At 42.6% G+C, this 26,664-nt stretch overlaps 1 protein-coding gene across 1 annotated transcript in view; it reads left to right on the top strand.

Moving 5' to 3' along the window:
- Positions 1 to 26,664, top strand: part of AFF1 (ALF transcription elongation factor 1) — a 199,571-nt gene that overhangs the window by 98,034 nt on the left and 74,873 nt on the right. The window contains exons 3-4 of the mRNA XM_077765141.1: positions 12,085 to 12,205; positions 12,605 to 13,525. Of these exons, the coding sequence (XP_077621267.1) occupies positions 12,085 to 12,205; positions 12,605 to 13,525 (1,042 nt within the window). The remainder of the gene's footprint in view (positions 1 to 12,084; positions 12,206 to 12,604; positions 13,526 to 26,664) is intronic.

The following is a 26,664-nucleotide window of genomic DNA, read 5'->3' as shown; positions in this document are numbered from 1 at the left end:
ATTATGTTTAATCTCTTATGACTCTTCTTAGCAAATAAAACATAAACTTACTCGTAAGTAATTACTTGAGACAAGAGTTGCCCCCTCTCCTCTCTCAGTCTCTCTAGGGACATTTCAGCAGTCTCAGGAGACACAAGAAGAATTTGGAAATGATTTGTTTGTCCCTTGCTTTCTGGTGCGATACTTGAAAATTTGATGTATAAGCCCATTATCTGGAAGGATGATCTCCATAACTGCCTGGTGTTATTTATTATTTTTAAGAAATGTTTATTTTTGAGAGAGAGAGCCTTGTGCAAGTGGGGGAGGGGCAGAAAGAGAGGGAGGCACAGAATCTAAGCACGCGCCAAGCTCTGAGCTGTGAGCACAAGGCTCAAACTCATGAACTGTGAGATCATGACCTGAGCCGACTGAGCCACCCAGGCGCCCCTATAACTGCCTAGTTTTAAAAAAATAACATACTGTCTTTAGAAAATGCTTCTGTTAGCTTCAAATTGTATGATTTGTTTTGTTTTTAAAAAGAAATCACTACCTGAGGTTCTGCATCTCTGTACGCAGAATTCCACCGGTTCAGCCAATACTGAACTGATTTAGGCTGATGGGTTAGTGCCGGGCACACAGTGTGGAACTAGAAGAGAAAAGGTGACTGGGCTTCTGTAGTTCACATTCCTGGAGGAAGCAAGTGTGGAGAGCCAAACATAATTAAACAGATAAGTGAATAGGCAAGGTAATTTTAGATAGTGATAAGAAGAGATGGAGGGTGGAGTGCTAAAGAACCCGAGCTGCAGGGGGAACCTCGCTGAGGGGCTCATTTACCCTGAGGCGTTAGTTGCCCTCAACAACGTTGCCCTCAGCTCTCTGGACAGAGAGCATCCATGTGGGGATCGCCAGTGCACAGCCCAACTGATTCCAGGCATGAGAAGGCCGGTGTGGCTCATATTTGAGAGGGGCAGGGGGAGGGGAATATATCCTGAGGTTAACAATGGAGAGGAGGTGTGCTGGGGATGGAGCCTTATAAGTCAGGCTTTTGGGTTTTTATCTTGAATGCTGAGGGAAGCCTATGGTGGTCTGTCAGCAGTGGAAGGAGCCACATGATCTCATTTGCACTTTAGAACTCTCTAGACCTTGTATTTTTTGTTTTGTTTTCCCCATAATACATTTATGGCAGCATGGAAAGATTTTTCATTGTGGGATTTTTGTTGTTGAAATTTTAGTCCTAGAGAGAGCTTATTCATATCATTCTGAATCTTACTTGATTTAAGGGGTGGAGGCACCTGGGTGGCTCAGTCAGTAAGCATCCGACTTCAGCTCAGGTCATGATCTTGAGTTTCATGGGTTCAAGCCCTGTGTCAGGCTCTGTGCTGACAGCTCAAAGCCTGGAGCCTGCCCTGGATTCTGTCTCCCTCTCTCTCTGTCCTTTCCCCCACTTGTGCTCTGTGTCTCTCTTTCTCTCTCTCTCAAAAATAAACATTAAAAATTATTAAAATTAAATGTGTATTTGCTGTAAATGTTACTCAGAACTTTTTGGTATAGTGTATTTGGACTTTTATGACTAATATAGCAAACTGAAGAATAAAACCTGTCATATTAACTGATAAACATATGGTGTTAGCTGAGGCACTTTTCATTCACGGCTGACCTGGGAAGGAGAGATGAGTCATTTAATGGGTACAACAGTCTGGTAAAATCAGTTTTAGGTATTAGACAGTGAATCATGTTTTGTCATCAAATAATGAATAAGACTGGCAGACTTCAGTACAATTCTGGATTGTTTGAGTAATACTTGAATATATCATTAAATCGATGTATATTAAGCATCACTTTTTGCTAAGCACTGTGCTCTCAGAAATAGTCCTTGCCATTAAGGTGCTCACGGTCTAATAAAATCTGTCGACACGTGTACAGTCCATCTCATTTTTTTTCAGTGTAATCGTGGGCAGATTTGCAAGGACACGTGTATCCCAGCGAAAGGAGCCCTTCACAGTCGGGAAGGGAGGTGAGAGTGGAGGTCGGGCTAGGGACGGTGATGGAGATGCAAGGATATTTTAGAAGGCTTTGAAAAGTCGGGGGAGGAATTCATTAGTGAATTGGCCAAGACAGGGGCTTTGCATTTCCTCCACGTGTCCCAGTTCCTTGTGTTCATAGTGTCTAAAAGGGAGAGGGGGCAAAACTGGGTCTTGTGCATTTTTGGGTGAGAAATGAGGAGAAAGAGGTCTTGCCAACCCCGCCCCCCAAAGATTAGAGGTAAGTTGAAGCCAGGTAGTGAAGGGTGTTGCTTGGCTTAACAGTCTCTATCAGTTTTAATCCTGTAGGTAGTAGTTGGGCTCAAAAATTGTAAATAGGTGAATAACAAGGTCAGATTAATGATTTTTAGAAAGTTCAGTGAGGCATCTGTGTGGAGCTGAGTAGCTCAGGACAAGGAGCCTGTTGGGGCTGTGCTCCAAGTGAGAAGTGAGAAAGTCTGCACACCACTNAATCAAGTGAGACAAGCAATAAAAAAGCCCCAAACTTTGAGCTTATTAGTCTACTTCTTTCCTAGTTTGGGACTGTCGCATTCTTTTAATTTGAGGCTCTAATGATACAGACTTTCCCTACCTTCATTTTATAAGTATGTGATGGAGTCCTTCATGGTCAGTTGAGTGTGTAAGAAGAATGTCATGGTAATGAGGCCAGTGCTCTGGTTGATTCTAGTACAGATGAGACCTGCAGGGGGAAGAGCCAACAGCTTCTGCCCATGTTTCTGATTCGAGCCAAATGTGCAATTGCAGGGGGAAGAGCCAACAGCTTCTGCCCATGTTTCTGATTCGTGCCAAATGTGCAATTGCCAGTAAGGCAGGTGGTCTGAAGTAGTTCTGAACACCAGGGACCTTTATTAACTAAGTAAGAGGACATAAATCATCAGGTGGCAGATTTATCTNCAATTGCCAGTAAGGCAGGTGGTCTGAAGTAGTTCTGAACACCAGGGACCTTTATTAACTAAGAGGACATAAATCATCAGGTGGCAGATTTATCCCTAGTGAGCCTGTTGCCACTAGGGGAGGTGGTGGTTTCTATATGTACTTTCAGTTAATATGGGTAAGAACTGTCAGCATTTTAGGGAACCCCTGTTAGAGACTGCATTTTCTAGAATTTTTCAGTAACAGTAATATGTGCTCTTTTCAAATCACGTTAAAAGCAAATTTTAATTAACCCCTAGCACATAGATTGCCAAATCTTCAAGGTCAGGAATGATTTCACTTGTGGTGTTTGTATAATTGTGCCATTTGCTTGTTGGCCTTCCTCAGCACTAGTTTTGGTTTTTGTCTGTTTTTGTTTGTTTTAATGTATGTTTAAAATGTATTTAGAAGGTAAAGGACTTGGTCTCCTACACATAGGAGTGAAGTAGCTCATCTGTCTCCTTTCCCCTCATCCTCTCCTTGTTGAGGCTGTGTATCCTCGTGCACACAGTTTCCCTCACTGCCCTTTGAAAATCAGTGAAGAAGACAAATTCTTGTGCTTTTCCATCTATAGGGTAAAAGTGCCTCTTGAAATATGTTTATGATCTGTTGAGATAACCAAAATGGACTCTATAGTGAGACTACTTTTCCAAAAAAAAAGCTGCTCATGTTTGAACTTTGCAACATAGTCTCTAATACACTGCTTTATGCACATGGGTCTGTAATTACTCATAAGGGTCAAAGACAGAATCCAGGGCCCAAAATCAGTTTTCAGGGGTTCCAGTGAGAGTTAACTGCCAAAATGTTCAACACCCTAACGTTTCTTTAGCCCTGATCTTGATGTTGTTATATAAGGCAATTTCCTTGTTTCTCAATGTTTGTTTGTTTATTTTGAGAGAGAGAGAGAATGAGAATATCCCAAGCAGGCTCCTTGTTATCGGTGTCGGGGCTCAAACTCACAAACTGAGATCATAGCCTGAGCCAAAACCAAGAATTGGACACTTAACTGACTGAGTCATCCAGGTGCCCCAGTCTTTTGTTTCCAATAAAAAATTTTAACCACACAAATATTAAATGGACACTTTAAAAAATTTTTGTTTTTGAGAGAGACTGCATAAGCAGGGGAGAGAGGGAGAGGGAGAGAGAGTCCATCCCAAGCAGGGCTCTAACTCATAAACCCTGAGATTATGGCCTGAGCCACAATCAAGAGTTGGACACAACCAACTGAAGAACCCAGGCGCCCCAAATGGATATTTTCTAGTGAAAAGAGTGTTAAAATACTCCCTAAACCACCACACTACCAGTTAACATCCTCCATCCTAATCAGGTGCTACTTCTTGATAGATTTTTGTAAAGTGAATCCTTTCGGACCTTTGCCACATATTAATATGCATGCAGAAAAGTACCTGGCACCCTGCAGATTCATTTTTGAGAGGTAAAAATTGACATGTCTCTTACTAGAAGGAGAGTGACTTAACTTTTTACTTGTTTGCCCAGGTAGAGGCTGTCTCAATTTAAAATCCAAAGAATACCTTGTAAATTATATAAACATATCTTAAAGGTAGGATTAATTTTGCAAAATGGAGTTACGTACAACTCTTTGAATATTCTAATGAGGCTCAGTCTTGGGCGACCGGCAGGAGTGAGTAGCAAAGAGCTGTTACTTTGAGAAGACCCCCTGGGGTCCTTCAGGAAAACAACAGTGACATCGTGCTATTTTGCCACTTCACTTGGCTGATACTTTATTTTTTATGTTAATTTAGGTTTTGTTTTTAAAATTAAGGCTTAAGTCTTTGGGTTTTTGTTGTTGTTGTTGTTGTTTGTATGTTTCTTTTATTGTGTGTGTTAGGTGATGGGGGAGATAATGAAGGTGAAATCCTTGGAAGATTTAGTGGAGTGATTATTATTTATGAGAAAGCCTGCTGCAAATTTTTTCTCATGCAAAAAGGGAAAGGGAAAAAATTCTCCATTCTTTGTTTTTTGTTTTTTAATTTTTTGATGTTTGTTTATTTTTGAGAGTGCGAGTTGGGGGAGGGGACACACACATACACAGAATCCAAACAGAGTCCAGGCTCTGAACTGTCAGCACAGAGCCTGATGCAGGACTCGAACCCACAAACTATGAGATCATGACCTGAGCCAAAGTTGGACGCTTAACCGATGGAGCCACCCAGCCACTGCAATCCTTCATTCTTTGCAGCAACATTTCTTCTACTTTCAAACTTGAGCCAGTTGATTTCTCACGTTTAAATTGTATTTATGAATGATACAGTTTAATGACAAAACTAACTTTGTGCTTTGAGGCCTATTGACATTTTTCTGTAAAGCCAGTGTTTGAAAAATCTTGCCTGGATGTTGGATTGTAAGACTAGAGGAACATGGGGAGAAAAGGGCCAGAAGATGGACTTCAAAAGTGAACAGGGGTGGCTTTGAAAATAAAGTCCCTTGCACATGAGTAAGAACCCAAGCCTGCTGTTCTTTTGCCTCTGTGACACATATATCCCAGTCTCTAAACCAGAGTTGCCGAACATTTGTGAACAGGCATGAGAGTTTTACGTTTTGCTTTATCCTTTGTTCATTCAAATCCCAATGCCATCAGTCTCCTTAAAACAGTATAAAGGACTTGTTCTTTTCCAAATTTAATGTATGTTGCTGATTTTAGGATTTTTCTTTTCCTTCCCACCAAATGTCTCTTCCATGCCTAGGGAGATAAATCCAGAGGAGAAATTACGGTCTATTCCCCCAAGAGAGAATTAAACTTTAAAACGTGAGTTCTAGAGAGAGTTGGTCCCATCTATCAGAGGCAGGTCTGTGTGAAGTGGCCAGTGGAGGGTGATGAATGGGTAGTCAGCTGTGCACAGCCTGCCCTGCAGGCCCAGCGTTGCCATGGGAGCGCCCGGTGGCATTCAATGATCCCACAGGACTAACCTAGATTAGCAGTGTGCGCTCCAGCCTGGAGGAGGGTGCTTGCGGCCCACCGGGCTGAGCCTGCATGCTGCCCCACTGCTCACCCTCCTTCCACATACAGTCTTTCCTTCTTTAGTGTAAGGGAAAGTGAGAAAGAGGGATTGCTCTCATTAATCCTGACAAAGCTGGGACTTCATTTTTATCATGGTGTTCTAACACGTCCACCCATAACCCCAAGGAGGAGCATTTGAGAAGTCGGAGTCAATGTGCCCTGACAGGCCCCAGCATGGGCTTGACTAAATGACGGCATTCAGGGGCTGAGTGGGCAGCTCCGAATTCCTCAAGAGTGCCACCACCTCTCTGAAAGTGAGAGCATCCTGACGTGTTTTAGACTTCCGGGCTTCATCCGGGCTGCTGCATGGATGAGAATGGTGAGGTTCTGTCACTGAAGACCTCGGTGGCGCAGGCCAGCCCAGTGGAGGCTGATGCACTTGTGTTCTGCATGGCACACCTGGCCGTGGGACATGAATGAAGCCTGTGCTTCCCCCCTTTGATCTTTCTAGTTCACTTAAAAAAAAAAAAAAATGTGGCTGGAGGTGGTTTGTTGCCCGTTGCAGAGATCGTCCTGATGTGTCAGTGCTGCAGCCCTTGCAGATGGATGGTGGACAGTAGCATATAATCCAAAACAGCCGCGTGGCTACAGAAAGGCATTCCCTGTTTTTTAGAGTACCTAATGCAGACTTCCGAGGGAGCTCATGGATATCTGCTGGGTGGGCAGGCTTTGCACCCTCTCCGTAGGGGCATTTCAAAACCATGGATTTGTTTCTGAATACAGTCAGCTGCTTCAAATCATCATGTGACTTGGTGGTCTTTGTCTCCCCAGGTGGGCACTCCTGGGCCCATCAGACCACTGGCAGTGAGGCCCTGGGTCACTGGCCAGAAGTTACTGGGAGTGGAGCCCAATATCGGGCATGTCATGGCTGCTTTGGTACAAGTTTAGCCCATTGGAGATGACTTATGAGTCCAGAAGTTATTATGGGGCTGATGACCTCAAATCGGTAAATTCAAAAAGGCTCTAACAAAAACAACAACAAAGGTTCCAAAATGAGAATTTGTAGTACAGTGTTCATAATTTGAGGAGCAACTTCATGCTGCCGGCCATCCCTCTCTCAGAGGGCTCTCTGTCAGGTCCTTCAGAAAAGACAGACCTGCGTGGATGTATTTAACCAAACACATTTTGTGGCACCAGAATTGCACTGCTGGCAGGGATAAAACCTGAATTAATCGGCACGTACCTCTTTGAGACCAAGGAATTGTGAGCACTTATAAAGGAACACACAGCCTACCTTCTTTGTTGTTGCCCTGTTTAACACAGCCTGAAAGCTTTGCCCGCAGAACTGTGATTAAGGACACACACTTTGGTGCCAAGCAGGTCTGTATTCGAATTTTAAGGTCTATTATTTAATAGCAAGCTAATCTCTGAGCTTTATTTTCTTTCAGCTGGAAAATGGGGTTAATAATCTCCCTCTGACAGTCTTGTTGTGAAAATTAAATAGGAGACTGGCGCGCTGTGCCTAAATGAGTGCTGACTGAACAGCAGTGCTAAGTGGTGGAGGTCCTGGCTCTGCTGCTGCAGTCTTCGTTGCTCTTGTGTCTGGGTTAGCTTCATTAGAGCACTCCACACAGCACATAGCACACACAAGTGTGCTATCTTGTACTCCTCAGGACCACCTGGAACTTTGTTACGCGTGAATATCTCAGGCCCTGCACTACATCTACTGACTCACACTCTGGGGGCAGGTCTCTGCCCTCCACGTTCTGATGGGTCCCCCAGGTGATGCTAATGGTCACTGGTTTGGGAACCTCTCATCTAATGCAAAGGGAAGGACAACTCCTGGCTCACTCTGTTCTGCATGGAACCGTGAGAAAGTCTAACAGTGAAACGCTGATGTTGGGATGAGGTTATCCTGTGAGGGAGAATGTTTTCTCCTCCACAACAGAGGAAATATACCACCTTTAATTAAATGAAGCGGTAGTCAGCTTGTAATTATTCAAAGGTAATTAACAGTTTATGAATCTTGTAGGACATGTACTGCTACCTAAAATCCCCTTATTTAAAATTCTATCTAAAGGTCTTTGCTTGCACCTTGAGTTAAAAACAGTGACGTGTAAGGCTGAACAATGATTTACTTACTCATGCTACTACTTGTGTTAATATCTTACTACTTGTGTTAATATTAAAATTTGTATTTCCCCTGATGTCAGAATAGAACCAAGAAAAAGAAGATATTCATGAAAAAATTTGCTTACAAACTTTAACCAACCACTTTACACCATTGTAAACTTATAATAAGTAAAAGCCAAATAAACCATAGAGCTCCATAGTACAGTTGGCAAAACCCTGTTAGTTGCAAGAGTCCAGAAGAATGAGGGCTCACAGCCTGTTCTGTGTCGTCCTGGGAACTGTGGACTGGTCACTTCCTGTCTCTTCTGCCTTCCCCTTCCCTCTAGGGAGTGAGACCCAAGAGATGGTGGGTGAGACTGAGTTTTCCTCTCAAAGTGTAGACCTCCTAAAACTCGCCCTACCAGTGACACTCATGAGGTCTTTCTTCAGCTCCCCTGTTTTTGGGTTTTCCAGTTGAAGGGGCATAATTAATAAGAAAAAAATACATTCAAAGCATATGTCTACCAATAAAATCTTGCTGTGGGTTTTTAACATTTTTTTAAACTAACGAGATAAAACCAGTAATTAAGCAGAGTCCTTAATTTAATAGGATTTCTCCCCTGTGGGAGGTACCTTGATTTTTGAATCACACAGCAATAAGCCAGTGTTAGGAATTTTGTCAAATTGGCTGCTTCTCATTATTTCCATAATAGACTTTATTATTTAGGAACTAAAACCTGGAAGCATGGTAGAACATACCAGATGCTGAGATAAGGCTGTGCTGACCAATTTGGAAATAATTCAGTAATTTTAAGCCAGGGTAGCTTTTCTTAAAGGTATGTGTGGAGTCGACAGGAAAATTAAGTGGGGACCCGAAGTAGTCTGTTGGTTGAGGTGCTACTGTTCATATCCTCACTTTCCAATCTGGATTAGGAAGTTTGGCCATTTGGGGTTCACTTTACTGAGACAGGGGTAGCAGATATTCAGAAGTGGGCAGGACTCTGCCTCACGAAGTGGAACCAAAGACTGTGAACATGCTCATGCAGATAAAGATCCAGGGACTCTGCCATTGTAACCAACAGAATCCGAAAAGGGAGACCTCCCTTCATGGAGAGAGTGGTAACCCAGATGCCCCTGGGAAGCTGCTTCTCCTGGTGTGCACCCGTTTGGGGTACAGCACCAAAGCGCTTTAGAAAAGAGAAGCTTGGCAGTTCAGGTTACCCAGAGGACAGTTGCATGTCCCACGCCCTCTGTAAACAAAGTGGCTATAAAACAGGTTTGAAAGGAAAAACTTACTTCCCAGTCAGCCCTCTTTTTGGTGCCCATGTATGTATGTTAATGTTACATGATTGTTTTTTGAGCCAGCGAGGAATTACCAAAATTCTAAACTAATTGAAAGGAATTCCAGGTGGTCATCAAGTCCACTGTGCTTGTTTTCTTTCTTACTTTAATTTTTTAAAATCTTTATTTATTATTGAGAGGGAGAGACAGAGGAAAGCAGGGGAGGAGCAAAGAGAGAGGGAGACACATAAGCCAAAGCAGGCTCCAGGCTCTGAGCTGTCAGCACAGAGCCCGATGTGGGACTTGAAGTCATGAACCACGAGATCACGATCTGGTCTGAAGTTGGACACTCAACCAACTGAGCCACCCAGGCGCCCCTCACTGTGCTTCTTTCAACCAGAAATAAATCTAATTGTCTGAAACATATGAGATTCAGACTTTGTTAAAGAATGCTCCACAGTTTCTGGTTTAGTTTTTCCTTAACTTTTTTCAGTATGTTGACTAACATAAATTATTTACTTTGTAGTTCTCTTAAAGTAGGACATCTTGATATCCATCATTTCAGAAAAGTTTTTGATAATGATGGTCAAAGCAGGTAATTCTTTGCCACATCCTGGTGAATATACCCAGATAGCATAGCCTGCCCCCCCTCACCTTAACGCTGTAGAAATACCTACAAATAACTTTACAGATGGCTATTTTTTTTAAATGTTTATTTTTGAGAGAGAGAACATGAGTGGAGAAGAGGCAGAGAGGGAGTCAGAGAATCCGAAGTGGGCTCAGTGCCAACAGCAGTGAGTCCAGTGTGGGGCTTGAACCCACGAGCCGAAGCCATGAGATCATGACCTGAGCCGGAGTCCAATGCTCAACCAACTGAGCCACCCACGTGCCCCTAGATGGTTATTTTTTTAAATTGTCTTTGCATATGTCTTTCAGAGTTGTTTTTTTTTTAAATTATAAGTAAGTTTTTAAAAAGATACTGTAAGTATAGCGTCTTTTTTTTTAATTAAAAAAAAATGATTAGCTTCTATGCATAGTAACATGCTTTAGCATCAGGAGAGAGATAAATATGAGTGACTCTATTTTGATGGAGTTCATATTCTAGGGGGAAGGGGAGGAAGACAGAGGAGTAATCAGTATGTTCTATGAGCACATACCTGGTGGATTTGAGGAACTCTTTAGAGTGGTTAACATTGGAACCTTCACTCCAGAGATTTGCTGGTGGCTGGAAATCAGGGATGGGGGTGTGAGGTTGAGAGAGAAGCAGAGAAAATTGTTTAGAATGAAAGCATTGAAGTCCAGGTTGTCAGTGAGGAGCAGGGAATAGTGTGGTATGCCTGGAATATAGATGTGGTTTGCGGGAGAATCCTATTTATGTCTAAGCGGGTCCTGGAAGAATTGCTTATCATTCGGGGTTTTGAGGGTAGGGATTGGAGCAACAGGCTGCCTTTAACAGTGTATGTTTGGGGATGGACGTGACCGTCAAGAGAATGCTTGTGGCAGGCCTGCAGGGAGACAGTAGGATTATATCTAGAGTAGATCTGTACCAGATTATGGGAGAATTTTAATGCCAAAGCAAAGATTTAGAGTTTATTCTGCGGCAGCAAAGAGCCATCAAATTCTTGTTATTTTAAAATATTCATAGTGCCATGAGAACGAGAGCTTTAGATTGGATTTCTCCATGAAAAGCCTAATTTATTAGAGAGACAAGATGTTGGGGAGGCAGGGAGGTCAGTAAGGAGGCCCTTGCCAGAGGAAATAAGAGCAGTCATGAGAGCAGAGAGGCCAGGAAAGGGGGTGTCGGAGATCAGGGTGAGTTTCTAAAGACACGTACTGTCTTGGCAAGACAATTGAAAAATTTCCTACTTATTTATTCACATAATGTTGGGGGAAAAGATTCAGTAGATACCCTAGAAGGAAGTGTTAATGAGGACAAACGATGGTTTACAGTTCTTATTTTCACTATTCTCATACATCACCTGTGGGGGTCGAGAAGGTGTGGCCTGTGTTGTCCATCTGAGGCAAGCCCACTTTGGTTTATATGCCAGCTAAAACTGTACTCTTGTTGGTTTCCATCTCTGCAATTTTTTCATCAGTGAATGCATTTTTTAACCCCTTTGGTCCCGGGGCTGATGATTTAGGGTATATTTTTATGTGGTTTAAGTGGGGCAAGCAAATTATCAGACTTCTTGGTAGGTAGGGATGACATCTACAATTAGATTTTCCCATCCTTGACATTTGAAATGAGAAATAAAAATTATCTTTTTGGGTTTACATGCCAAGACACTCCAGTAGAATAGGCTGAGAATAAAGTAAATGCTGTTTTGGGTGGTTGGTAATCTTTTAATTATGAAATAAGCCTTTTGATTTTAATCTTCCAAAATGTATAATACTGATCCAGGAAAACAGTCTTTTTAAAGTTCACATCCTGCTGACTCTGTCAGATGAAAAGCTTCTACCTCTACCCCATATTTTGCAAGCTGAAAGTAAAAATATCATTAATCTTGTCTCTGTTCCCTGACTGCCTATAAAAGACTGTTCAGTTTGGAGTCGGTCCTGAGCCATGAAGGCAGTATTCCAGAGTGAATGCTTAGGTTTCCAGAGCCAGTACCCACGGCTGGATGGTCACAGCCTTAATCCAGGAGTGAGTGGAGGGACTTAGGCTTTCCTGAAAACGTCTCCCTTGTCAGAACCTTCTTGTTGACCTATCCTGGCCTCCTTCACACATTTACATATGCATAGCAAAACTTGGACACGATAAATTTTATTGTTTTTGTTCTTTTGCGGCATATGAAACAGCTTGTACAATGAAGACAGAAACCTGCTTCGAATTAGAGAGAAGGAAAGACGCAACCAGGAAGCTCACCAAGAGAAAGAGGCATTTCCTGAAAAGATCCCCCTTTTTGGAGAGCCCTACAAGGTATTTACCGAATACTAGAAAGTCTGATATATGATCATATTTAACTCTGTGATGAAAATGAGTTTGAACAAAGGTCACAAATGTGAAAATAAGACACCTTAGGTTGTTTTTGAAAACAAACTATGAAAATTCTCTGGACATTGTTATGTAAATTACCAAAGTTTATCATCTTTTGTAACATTAGTCTCATGTCTTTAGTAACGTTTGTCCATGACAGACTTCTCAACAGGGGAACTGAGTTTAAATTGCATGTTAACGTTTTCTGTCACACATTAAACTGAAGTTGGTTCCCTCCCCTTTAAGTGGCATTATGTAACATTGTTTATTAAATAGTGGTTTTCCTTAGTTGGGTTTTTTTTTTTTTTAATGTGTCTAACTCTGCTGTCTTGTCTTTTTCAGACAGAAAAAGGTGATGAGCTATCCAGTCGAATACAGAACATGTTGGGAAACTATGAAGAAGTGAAGGAGTTCCTCAGTACCAAGTCCCACCCTCATCGCTTGGATACTTCTGAAAATAGGTTTGGAAAGCCAAGATATCCTTCATTTCCTGAGAAGGGGAGCAGCATTCCATCCCACCCCTTCCACTCCAGTGCCCACCACCAGCCGGTTAACACTCCTGCCTCCGGACCACTTCCTGTTGGTAACATCACCCACAATCCAAAGATGGCACAGCCAAGAATGGAACCAACATCAAATCCTCACATCAGAAGCTATGGCCCTCCAGACAGCCAGAACCTGACCCAAGATCGCCTCGCTCAGGAGGGGTGCGGCTCTGCTCATCACAAAAAAGGTGACCGCAGAGCTGATGGAGACCGCTGTGCTTTGGTGACAGACTCTGCCCCAGAGAGGGAGCTCTCTCCTTTGCTCTCCTTGCCTTCCCCAGTGGCCCCCTTGTCACCTGTACATTCCAACCAGCAAACTCTTCCCAGGACACAAGGAAGCAACAAGGTTCACAGCAGTAACAGTAACAATAAAGGCTACTGTCCGGCCAAATCTCCCAAAGACCTAGTGGTCAAGGTCCATGATAAAGAGACCCCTCAAGACAGTTTAGTGGCAGTTGCCAGCCTTGGGGTAGCCCCTCCCCAGCCACCTTCTCAGACTTTTCCCCCACCGTCCCTCCCCTCAAAAACTGTGGCAATGCAGCAGAAGCCCACGGCTTATGTCCGGCCCATGGATGGTCAAGATCAGGCTCCAAGTGAGTCTCCTGAACTGAAACCACTGCCGGAGGACTACCGGCAGCAGACCTTTGAAAAAACAGACTTAAAAGTGCCTGCCAAAGCCAAGCTCACCAAGTTGAAGATGCCTTCTCAGTCAGTTGAGGTGAGTGAAATTCCGTATCTGAGGCAACTCTGCTGTGAAGGAAAATTTGAGATGGAAGGTCCTGGAGAATTGAGGGCACGGGTGTCAGTGGCTTTTGGGTCGTGAGACTCCTTTTTGGCTTTGGAATCTTGTTGACCCAGAGAGAACTCAGGTCTGAGATGAATTGCTGATGACAGATATTGAAATGTGATTTTCAGGAAGGTCTTTAAAAAAATATTTTGATTGGGCCATAACTTACATGCTGTAAAAATACAGAGATCATGAGTCCAGTTTGCTGTGTTTTGTATTCTACAGCCCAATCACGGTATTTGTCATAAGAAAGGTTCGGGAAGGTTTTGAGCTATCGTTGTTTTTCTTTTCACTTGTTTGTTTGTGGGAACACTGACATTAACATTGTAGAGCAAAAAAAAAAAAGGGGAGGAGGTTAATAGTTTTTCTGAGATCCAAACCATAAAAAAGAGGTTAAAATGTTGGAGGCAAAGTATTTCTAAAGATTCTAAAGATTTCCCTGTAAATTATAAGAAAATCTGAAACTGAAGTTCTGTTTTTATTTATCACCTGAAGAAGAGTGGGGGTGTGGCGATATCTCATTTGAGAATGAGTCACAAATATAATACAGAATGTTATTCAACTCTGGCTTTTTCAAGTAACCGAAATACTTTATCTTTTTAAACAAAGGAAAAATTCCTTTTTCTGCTCCCTTGGTAAATGGCAGCATTGTGTTTGAATGAAGAGAATCAGAGCACACATCTTATCACTGGAATTCTAAATTAGCACCAGTTACTCCAAAATTCAGATTAGTAGTGCAAAGTGAAATGTTTGAAGTGAATTTGTCTTAAAGCTTATCTGTTAAGGTAATGTCCTTGGTTTAGTCACATCTATTGTATAAGCATCCTAACTTGCATATCCATTGCTCAAAGGCTTTTGTGTGGACCCAGATATCAGCCTTACCTAGTGCTAGAAGGTAAAATTCCTTAAGGTTTAAAAACAAAACCAAAACAGACTCCACCATGCTTAGCTGGAAAGATAAACCCTTATCTTGAAGGAGGAAAATCTGTTCCTCTGGGGTGTCAGCTTTTGGCTTAGAGAAGAGCTTATGGCTCTGTCCACAGAGATGGAGTGTCTCTGGATGTCTTCACGATGTGACTTGTTTGGAGGCTGAGGAAAAATGGGAAAGCAGGAGGAAAGCAAGTGGTAGAAATGACCAGAATGGCAGGACTCTATATTTAACCCCGTGAGTTATGAAAATTCACTGCAGTGAGATGTTTACTAAACATTGCTATGCTGGGGGAGAGGTAGGCAATAAATTAAGTCAGAGTGAAATGAAGTGAGATCTTCCCTCACAGTGATCAGTCAGCCTGCCTTATAATTCAGACAGTAAAGAGTTTAGTGGGATTTTCTTTGCTTTATTTATCCAGTAACTGTTTTCCCAGTTTAAAAAACAGATAAAAGGAAATTTAAACATATTTTCCATAAAAACAAAAAAAAAATGCAACTAAAAATTACTTTAAAACAAATTTAAGACAAATTGGCAAATATTTACATTGTCTGCCAAGTGCTCCACCATATGTTTAAGCACAGGGTGGGATGCCAAGCAAGTATTGGTGCTGCCCCAGGAGAAATGACAGTCTACTGTGTACATCAGCCTCCACACATGAAACAGAGGTCAGTGGAGTCCAGACTATCTACTGCTTGGTGCCTAGGAGAAAGTTTGAAATGGCAGTCATAAAGCCGTGAATCAAGGTAAATTCAGTAGGATTTCTAGTAGACCTTCCAGGGGAGAGAATACTGGTTAACTTTTTGCTTTCTTGGTGAAGAAAAGATAAGCCAAGTTGAGATTTCTCCAAGGTCTTAAAGCTCTTCAGATGTGATATGTTTAGGCCATAGGACCATGCTAGATGGCCCTTGAATATTTTCTGAGTGGATATTTGAAACAAACAAAATGCTCCATAGGTTTGGTGATTGGAACATGGGGTTTCTTGGCCCAAGGTCATCTGCTGTCAACAATTTGAGTAGATGTTAAACCTTTCATCTTGGGCCAGTGCTGTGTTCCCAGTTAGTATTCATCTTAACATAGTGGCTCCCTCTAGTTTCTGCTCAGGGTTCTCAGGCTGGTGGCAGCTGTGGTGCTGACCGCCTTGAGCCCCTGGAGATGGAAGGCTCCAGGCAACCTGTGTGAGGGGAGGGAGAGTGAAGATCTTGGAATGAAGGGGGAATACATCTGGGAAGCAGGGATATTAGTGCTCTCTGGCTAGGTTTCAGATCTGTTTAGCTCTTTTAACAAATATCTCACATTTCACAGACTTAACATTAAGTTGTTCTTCACATACCTGATAAAATGGCTATTTTTTAAAAATGTTTTTAAAAGTGTAGGTTGGATTTGAGACACCTGGGTGGCTGGGTTTGTTAAGCAGCCGACTCTTGATCTCAGCTCACGGTTTGTGAGATGGAACCCCGCATGGTGCTCTGCACTGATGACAGCCTGCTTGGGATTGTCTCTCTCTCTCCCCTACCCCCTTTCTCTTTGCCCCTCCCCACCTTTCTCCCTTTCCTCAAAGTAAATATTATAAAGCATAGGTTGGATTAAAATATCAAATTTTAATATTCTCATGAGTCAAAGGGAAGCATAGAGATAGGGCATTAGAAAAAGCAGGGAATTAGCCCTAGAGCCAGTAAATTCTGCATTTAGGACCGGAATATTAGCAATTATCTTGGGCTGTTAGTGGAATTGGGACAGAAGAATAGAGAATGGGGATAATAAGAAATTGGCTGTTAGTACCCCTGTGAAAAGGGGTGTGGCAGTAGCTAAGTGGTTTTCCTTTATTTGCTTAATTTGTCCTAAGGCAAGTCAGAGGAGGTTTTCTTTCCTGGCTTTTTGAGTGTGAGGGTTTTGTGGTTTGTTTGTTCACCTCCACCCCCTTCCCCGTGGCTTCCATGAAACAGTATTTTTACAAAATGAACCGAACTGGGAAAATCCTCTTGTCTGCTTGGCTTTCTTTCATTCTCAAGCCACGTACATGTGAATTCCTTACACAGCCCTCTCCTTTTGTGGGAAATGAACGTGGTTTGTACATTTTAGTTGGTTTTCCTAAGAAATGGTATTTTCCTCTGGAATAAGTCATTCTCACAGTTAAAAGTTAGACTTTCCTAAAATCTATAGGAAAGAAAATGATCAACAGATCAGTTTTATGACCACATAGAAGCCTGGCTCACAAAAATGTGCACATGGTCTTTCTGGGGACAAGGGAGTTTTCCTTTTGTATCAGCTGGAAGATGTGTAGTGGCGTGAAATGATCCCCATGAGTGTACCACCAGGCCTCGGTGATGTTTTGTGGGTGCCTTCCGGCTGTAGAGTTGCCACATTAGAGATGGACCTGCCCAAATAGAAGGTGGAGATTCCTTGCTGTCTCCCCTTTCTGCCTAAAGATAACAAACAGATGTGAGAGAGGAGCCATGGTATCTCTCTGTTGTGCTCCTGAGCATGGACCCCATGATGGGGTGGGGACAGTGGTTAGATACAGGGTTTAAGAAATCGCTGTTTTATTGAAACAGAGAAACGAAATACGCTGAGATGGGCATTTTAAATCGTATATTGGATTTAGAATATTAGACTTGTAAAGCTAAACATACAGCCCTTTCATTTGGCAGTAAGGCGTAGAAGGGACAAGTCACCTGATTCTGCCAAGATTTATTATAGTTAGTAGCAGAGCCAGAGCTGGAACCCTTAGTTCTGTGATCTTTCTACTTCTCCTTGTTAAGTAGGAATGGAGACCACTGGACCGTCTTGAGCAGGGCAGTGATAAATCTTTCTTTTTTGGGGGGAGGGGGGACCTGACTTCTGGGTGGCAAATGGCTTGAAGGGGCAAGGGTTGAAGCAGGGAGACCATTCAGGGGTTGAGAAATGATGATGGCTTGTGGGCTTGGTACACACTGGGCACATTCTGGGTGTTTTTGGCAGGGAATCAGTAGGGCTTTGATTGATTGGAGATGGGAGTCAGCCTGAGGTGAGGGCAAGGGAGACATCAGGGATTCTTTTTTAATTTGATAGGTATGGAGCTGGGATGATAGCTGCTACTGAGGTGGGGTTGACCTTGGTGTAGCAAGTTTGGAGGGAAAGTCAAGAGCTCTGAGTAGATCAAATACTGAGATTGAGATGTCGTTATTTGACCAGGTAGACACAATAAGTTGGCAGTCATAAATAGCAGACCGACTCAGAGAAACCGTTAAGACTGGAAATGATAACTTTGGGCTGTGTTTGCATACAGCAGGTATTTAAAGCCTTGGGACTAGAACACCTGAGAAGTCCCTGAATCAAGCCTTTTCTGCCTCAGCTTACCTGTGGCTGGGGCAAGCGGGGGAAGAAATGAGGATGGGCGGGGTCTTCAGAAACAAAAACTGAAGATCATTCTAGGAACTTGAGAAGCTGCTTATAAAATAGTTGAAATGATAGGTTTCTAGTTTTTTGTCCCCCCCCCACTTAGAGTTTGAAGTGTACCTGTAAATGGTACAGTTATCTTAATTTACTTTTAGAATCTAGCAGAATTTACTATCAATTTAAATTTGTTACTGCTTCTGTCTCCGTGTGTGGTCCTGTGCCATACCCCTTCAGATAAATCTGATTTTGAGTCCTGATGGTCTCCCTGATGGTCTCTGATTTCCTTGTGGCCTCTAATGGCATCAGTGAGGAATGGTTTATATTACCAAATGCTTGTACCTAATTTCCAAAACCCAGGTGTCGTCTACAGCTGTGAATTCATTGTTGGATCACCTTGATCCATAAGATCATGGCAGCCCTTAAACTGAATCTTCCATTTTCAATAATCTGCCAGCCTAACAGTGTGAATTAATCCACAGTGGAAAGTGTGATAGTCCACAGTGTGATAGTGATTTCACTTTACATTCATATGTGCAGTCTTTCCTCCTTCCATATTTAGTTCTCCTATTATCTTAAAGTTGACAAGAGCAACTTCCCTGTCACAAAATGATCTCATCCTTCAGGTGGTTCACTTTTTGTGTCTGTACATGTGTCCTGCTGATAAACCACTCTATAGAGTTAAGAAGCGCACCCTCTCCCCTATATACCCTGAATTCCACAACTTCTCCGAAAATATCTAGAGCACCCACTGGGTGCCAGGCGTAGGGCTGGGGATGGGGTTACAGTGGTGGGCAAAACAGATGGTTCCGGTCCTCCTGGACCTTAAATGTCTAGTTAGGAACTAACATTATTCAAGTAATCACTCAGATCAAGTTGTAAGAACTGTGGCCAGAGCTATAAAGGAATCCACAAACTATTATAAGAGGGATAAAGGAGGACTGCAGCTTAGAATGAAGGAGCTCAGAGAAGAATTCAAGTAAGACCTGAATAGTGAGTAAAAGTGACAAAAGTGAAGGGTCGTCCCAGTCTGTTTGGGCTGCTATGAACAAAATATCACAGACTGCGTGGCTTATAAACAAATTTCTCACAGTTCTGAAGGCTGGAAGTCCCAAGATCAAGGCACTCGCATGACCACATTCTCAAGACCTCCTTCCTAGTTCCCTGTTGGTATCTTCTCACTGGATCCTCACTTGGTGAAAGGGGCAGGGATCTCAGGGTAACTTCTTTTATAAGGCACTAATCCCATTCATGAGGGCTCCACCCTTATGACTAAAGCATCCTCCAAAGGCCCCACCTCTTACTCTCCTCACGATTTCCACATAAATTTTGCAGGCACATGAACATTCAGGTGTGCTAGGGGTTAGGGAGCATCAGTATTCCAGGAAGAGGGAATACCATGTGCCCCTAGCTTATGCCCCGCAATGTGCCGAGACTGTTACAAATCCTCTTGGGTTAGAAGCCAGGTACTGTCGATCGAAGGGAATTTTTACATTCTGGAAGCCTGCTAAAGATACAGATTGTTCAAAATTCCCCTGCCCTGGGAGATTGATTCGACAGGTATACAGGTAGGCTCGAGAATCTGTAGGGCCTAGAAATGAAAACAGCTCCAGGATAGCTGAAAACAGACCCCAGCAGAGTTAAAAGAGCCCGGTCTTCCCAGTGGTCCTTGTCTGCCTTGTGGGCCTCAGGCTAAAGGATCCTGTTGAATTGAAGGGGCTTTTTGAAATGAGAGTAGCCTCGGGAAAGAAAAGGGAGTAGGACCCCAAAGACTCCTCTCTTCTTTCCCCACTGTTCCTGTTTTCCTTTCTTGTACGTCAACAGTTGAAAGCTTGTGCAGAAAGTAAGATTCTGATACAACCTTATCTAGTTTTCCTCAGTTTTCTAAAGATGCTTTTATTACAACAACAGTTAATTTTTTATTACAGTAATTTAATAGCAAATTAAATTAGATTCCAGGAGCTAGCTCTCAGGGAACTTGGACAGACCTGCTTGACTTAAATGTTTACATTAAGAAAATGAGAACAAAGCGGAAAGGTTATCTGTGTACACAACTCTCTGATGCCTGCAGCAGAATGCTTCCTATCTTAGGAGAAGTACTGAATAGTAACCAATGTGTATCTGCTTAGAGCCCCCAAACAGCTAAATAAAGAAGGGAAAAAATAGTAGCAAGTGACTGAGAAATTTTAGAGCTGAAGCTACAAACAGCCTGAGCACTAAACAGGGCCTGTGGATTTTTTGTTTTGCTTCTATANTATTTACAAACTGGAGAAAATCAGATTTCCAGTTTCACCATTAGAGCTGAGTAGAAACTTCCTCCTTTAATGTCCTGATCCTGGTAATTGTTTTTGAGTTTGAAGAAACACTTTAAGCTCTGAAGGAAACATTCTAAGTAATAAAGGCAAGACATTTTTGAAAAGCTCTAAAATTACCAGAAATGAGTTAGTGTAAATAATAGAATTACTTCTAGTAGCCGAAGAAGAAAGCATACAATTGAACCTTGAAAATCTTTTTGGGTGGTATTAATTGGAGTTGTTTTCTTTGTACGTTTTATGTTCTCTTCCTTCTCAAAATGCCAGAAGTACATTTGGTACCAGGCTAAGAAATTCCTGTTCCTCCTTGTTGTTTTCACACTTGAGATGTTTGTGGAGAGTTATTGGATCCCCCATGGGTCTCTCACATTGTGCCTTTGCCAAAATGTAGACATTCAGCTCTTTAGAAGCTTTCCAGGCCGTGCGCTCTCCCAGGCTCTCACGTAGCCACCAGAGTCATTTCAGCTCTTGTCTAGATTAATTGTGATTTATTTTGAGCCAACTGATAATCTACGGGGACAGAAAACCCAAAGGGGAGCCTTGTTGATGACTGAGTTTTAGTAGTTTTGATTTTGGTTGTTTTGAGGGAGTGACCATTACTAATGGGATATTTAAGCAGAATTCCTTTTAAGAGAGAATCCTGGTTCCTGTTATCATAACAAGTTTATTTTTTGGCCTTGCGTTTCTCCTCTTCAGTTGCCAAGATCTGTTTGAAAATCGTTATTTTCCGAGGTTAACTTTGCTGCCTGTTCACATTTTCCTAGAACTTTAGAAGCAGCTATTTTTACACTGATGCTTTTTCTTTAATTGTTGAAATCACTAGGTTGACAATATTTCCCCCCCAGAGTAGTTCAGGGTCTGCACACACACCATTAGTTTTCTCTTGAACTTCATTTCATTCCCTGTTTAAGCTTGGCCTACTTTCTCTCGGCATTTTCCCCCCTAACCCTGTGGTAATTTGTCAAGCCTGCTCTAATCTCCTTAATCCTTTGGCTGAAGGGTTTTGAGGTTTAATATTTTAATCTAGGGGCCTCAATATTTAAGTAATTAGAGGTCCTATTTCTAGCTCTCTTCCTTAGATAAATCACATTATTATTATTTTTTTGGGGGGGTTCCAATTTAGAAATAGAACTCTGAAAATACATATTGGATAAGAATTTGAAGATTGAATTGAACTGCATGAAATAAGGAAAGAAAACATTCCATGTTGTTCAGATTTCCTGCTGTTTCTCTCACCAACTCAAGCTTGATAGATCCGTCTTTTCCTTATGGCCTAAGTTTTAAAATCCTCTGCCTCAAAGCAAGTTTTTGCTAGTGCATTGTAGGGAGGAAAAAAATTTTTTTAACAGAATTTGGTGCTGTAGAGTTTCTTATGTTGCTTCCAACATTTTTTCATACTTGAGAACATGTGTTAATTTATGAAAAAGTTTTTTTTCTTCCTGGTATCTAATAATCTGGGCATTCTTTAAAAATGTTAAAAATTCTTTTCCTGTCAGGAACAGTTGGTCAGGAAGGATTCACATTTTTACATTCTAGGTTTCTACCTTTTTAGTCAACAAGTATTTGAACACCTATTACATATAAAGGGAGCTAGTGGGAGAGAAAGACACTGACACAATACATTTATTACATAGTGCAAGAAAAATACAAAGTATCATAAGTGTGAAAAAAGGTAGTGTAGACCTACTAATTACAGTCTTAAAATGCTCACACTGTTTTCTTGTTTACTTTATGGTGGGAACAGTTCTAAATGCTCTATGTGCATTAACTCATTTAATCCTTGCAACTATCCCATGTGGTAGGCACTATTATTATTGCAGTTTTATTGAGACATTGACAGAGTTGCAGAGAGATTCATTTGTCCAGGCTTACCGGGGCCTTAAGTGCTGGCTCTGGAATCCAGATGTAAGTAGTCTGGCTTGAGTCCACACTCTTAACTATGACCCCTATATTTAATTGCCTTTCAAAAGAGGAAGCTGTACATTCTTTTAGAGTTGACTTTTGTAGCACTTCGGGTTTTGGGTATTGGCAAAAGTGCATTCCAGGCTCAAGTATTCAGGGGAGAAGGAACATGGAGGCAAGATGCAGTTGAGGAGCCCAGCAAGAGTGGCTGGGTCTATGATTCAAGGAGATTGGGTGGAGACAGAGCAGAGCAATGGGGAGATGAGCCTCCATAGTGAGAATGGGGCCAGTTTGTGAAATTCTTTAGTTCCTTACTGAGTAACTTATCCAAGAACCGGCAGTTAATAAAAAGGAGAAATTACTTTAGGTTGATGGCAGACACTCCAGCATGGTGTTACAATTCTGTGAGACCTTGGGCAGGGAACTTGACCTGGCCGTGTTGTTAGTAGCGGGGCTACTAGATTGAGGGTAGTCTGTATGAAATGCTTAGGACAGGACTTGGTGCATAGTAAAAGCTCAATGAGTGGTAGTCGGAGTGGTTAGAGTTAAAATTTGAACTAAGCTTTAGGGAAAAAGGTAGAATTTGGACATCAGAAGTTGGTGTTGTTTGGAAGGTAGAAAGACTCTGAACCCATTCTTGTTTACCGGTGTATACTTTAGAAATGTAGGTGGGGGTGGGGGGTGCCTGGGTGGCTCAGTCGGTTGAGGGTCTGACTTCAGCTCATGATCTACCAGTTCACGAATTCGAGACCCACGTTGGGCTCTGTGCTGAAAGCTAGCTCAGAGCATGGAGCCTACTTCCAGATTCTGTGTCTCCCTCTCTCTCTCTGCCCCTCCCCTGCTCATGCTGTATATGTCTCCCTCTCAAAAATAAACATTAAAAAATTCTTAAAAGAAATGCAGATGGAATCGGATCAAGGGGACCAGGAATTCTCAGTTATGATGCTAGGTGAATAAATCCCTAAAATTTTGGTGTACAAGTGTTAAAAATAAACTAACGAAGAGCTTAGGGGGAAAAGACAGTATTTGTTTAGGGGTTCTCAAGAACTGTTTAAAGAACTGGCTTGCTGAGGGGAGGGCACCACTCCCCCTGCCCTGCCTGAATAGCACAGGGGGTTTCCCTTCACTCCTGTAGGGCAGATTCCACAGCTTGGCAATTCCTGGTGTAAATGTTTCCCTTCATAAAAACTTCTGCTCTTGAAAATATTTTACTGCCACCCCCACCCCACCCCCTTTTAATTCCAAAGCACTTGCTTATTTGTTTCTCTCTCCATTGTCACAGCAACCTTGTGAGTTAGGGCAGTTGGCACAGATTACCATTTTACATGCCATGGAACGGAGTCTCTAAGAGGTTTAATGATTAGGCTCCTAAGTGGCAGTGATGGGGGCGTGAAACCAGGACCCTTGGCTCCTAGTTCTACCACAAGACGTGATTTCTGTGGAGGAATGATCATTTGTGGACTACTTTTATTGGACGCGTTAAGAGCTCTGATTTTCTTACATGGTCTTGCCTTCATGTCAGTGCCTGATAAATGCAAATGTTGGGTGATACTATGACTCAGATGAGAAAATGATTGAAACTCAGGTATGCTCATGGTGGCCATGTGGCTTTCTTTGAGGTTTCTACCCTTTAAAGGAGGAGGCCACCAGGTACGAGATCTCTCTGTTCTCTCTCCATCTACATTGATGCCCCCCTCCCCTCTAAATCCATATTCAAACCCACCTTTTGCCTCTTTCCCTTTGGTCTCAGAGAAGGAGGTGATTTTTCCCTTGCCTTCCGCCTACACACCTGAAGTCTTTCCCTCATCACTTGCCTCTTTCTTCACAGTCTGTAGTTACTTTCAGGCTGTTCCTAGCTTCTAGGGCAAAACAAAACTTTCCTCACCCCTGTCTTACTCTAATCACCTCTTTGTTGTTATGTTCGTAGCCAAAGCTCAGGAGAAAGAAGTAGGTAAACATTTTGTGCCTGCTTCCTCTCCTTCCAGCCAGTCTCTAAACCCTTTGCGGGCTGGCTGTGCCCCCGCTGCTCCTCTGTGCTGCCTCCAGTGGACTCCTGATGGTTGGGCAGAGTCCAGGAGCACTCTTGAGGCATAGCTGGCTTGACCTCTCTATGGCCTTTGACACTGTTGACCACCACCCACTGAAACCGCACCCTCGTTTTTCTGGGTTCACTCCTACCTCTCCATATATGCTTTAATCTCCTCTGGAGGCTGCCTTTCCCACCCTTCCCCCAAGCTCTGTCTTCAACCATCTTTTCTCCTTCTGTAGCCTTTTTCTGGTATTCTCGTCTGCACATAGGTTTCAAATGCTGACATACTCATGACCACCAAATTGATTTTTCTAGCCTAAAACTTGTAAAAAAATTTTCCGGCTCTAGATCCTTTCATCCAGCTTTTCCAGTTGGTGTTTGTTGCACAGGCATTTCAAATTCAGCAGCTCTAAGAGATTTCATCACATTTCCTGTACGTCTTCATACACACAGAACACTCTCCTCCCTCTTCCCAGCCGTCAGTCCCCATCCATTCCTTTCTGTCTCCTGCATTACCCACTTGGCTACCCAGTCCTTTGGATATTGCTGTCTAAATATCATTGAACGCTGCTGTTCTCTGTTTCTCACAGTCTCATGTCTAGTTCAGATTTTTGTCCTCTTACTCGAACTGTTATATCTTCTTTCTAATCTGTCTTCCTACCCTTTTCCTTCTCTTCAAACTGTCTGCCATACTGTTGCACAAGAAAGTGGTTTTATTATACAAAAATTGAAATCAAGTCATCTCTGGTTTAAAATGCTTTAGTACCTCTTCGTTGCCCAGGATACAAATCCAGATATTTCCAGTTGCCGCCTTCTCCCTCAGCCCTGTATTGCTTTCTTGACAGGACTCTTACCTGTCTCTCCAGGCCTGGGTTGTGGTCCCCCTGCTGATGCTTCCTTTTCCCCACTCCCATCACCCAGGCCCTAAAAGAGATGACTTCTTCCTCTGTGCTCCTGGTCCCCAGGCTTCTGGTCTCAGCCCTTCTTGGTGTTGTCCTCTGTCTTTCTCCAGGTGGTAAACGTTTTGAGGACAGGATCATGTGTTGCCTTTGCTTCTTTGTCGTTTGTGTTTAGCAGAAGTGAGGACTGTGGCAAAAACGGGGATTTTCCGGCTCCGTGCTGAGCTCGAGTTTTCACTCCGTTCACTTGGGTCTGCAGTCTGAAAGACAATCTCTTATAAATGTGTGTCGGAGTAATGGGGGTAAACAGTTTGATGCAGGACCATATTTCCTATTTAGGATGCTGGTATGGGAAGCAGGTACTAAGTTCAGCAGTTTTTGAAAGAAATTGTTTGACTTACCATTTTCAGCCTAAGTATTTCCCAGGTCATTTTAGGCATTCTTACGTGTGGATTTGAAAATGAGCAGCTGAATCTAATCATTACGTGTTCTTAGTAGCTCTCCTGCCTCCTCCCTAATTGCCACACTTTCAGTATTGAGTTTAGAGATTAATCAGGTGGTTATATGTACTATAAAATTTGGAAACTGAAAATTTTTCTGTATCTGTCATGTATGACTTTTTTGGGAACGAGCCAACCATTTTGGTAGGGGCATTAACTCTGCTTAAGACACTTGGGTATCATTAATTGGTATCCTAGTAACTTAAGAATTATTGACCCTGGAAATGCCCAACCGGCAACCTGGGTTTAATTTTCTAGTGAGATTAATTATCATGCAGGAAAGGGTAAAACACAGACGGCAGAGTTCCTTATGTCCCTTATATTCTTCCAAGATGCCAGGGAACTAGTTGCTACGGCGAGGGAAAACACGGGTGTGCTGTTCCGAACCTAATTGAGTCCTTTATTATGTTATGACTCACCTAGAGTTCACAGATTTATTCCATGCAAGTCATGTAAAATAACTACACTGTGGTTTGTTTTGCTTACTTGGTTCGTGTTTCTGGTGATCTGTCAGGCTGCATATGCCAGTCCGCTGAAGCAGGCTCTGGCAGGCGCTCCTGTGGCCAACCCAAGGCCAGCGCAGCAAGCAGCCGGCAGCCCGCCTCATACTGTGTCCCCCAGACAGAGGGCCTTTTCACAGTCCCTCAGAGGGAACTGAAGATGTCCATAATGTATGTGGTGCTGTGCTTAGTATAAACAGAAATTTTATCTCTTCATAATGAGCGTGTTTCCAAATATCGTGTTTCCCCATTCCCCCATTTGTGAGACAGGGAAGCATTAAAGCCAGCTTTGGAGAATGCTCGCCTACGAAGGGACACCATCGTGTATGCTGTATTGACTGAGTTGCCAGCATCTGAAAATTAATATACTTCACATTGAAATCTGGATTTTTAAAATTTATTTATTTATTTTCCCCCACAGGCATTGGCAACCTAGGTTTTGTATTTCTGCAAAGCAATTGGCTGACCCTTTAGAGCAAACACGCTGGCTTTTCCCACCCCTTGCTTGAGCCTTTCGAGTGTCAGTGCTCTCTCTGTGAATTCAAGAATTTTTATATTCTTACGATTAGTCCCTTCCTTTGGGCAGATCCAATGGATGAAAACCCAGACATGCAAAAGACCTATC

Source organism: Crocuta crocuta, unplaced genomic scaffold (genome assembly GCF_008692635.1).
Source record: "Crocuta crocuta isolate KB4526 unplaced genomic scaffold, BGI_CrCroc_1.0 scaffold134, whole genome shotgun sequence".
Classification (NCBI taxonomy): domain Eukaryota; kingdom Metazoa; phylum Chordata; class Mammalia; order Carnivora; family Hyaenidae; genus Crocuta; species Crocuta crocuta.
The sequence above is the reverse complement of the archived record's forward strand: the minus strand, read 5'-3'. Positions and strand labels throughout refer to the sequence as shown.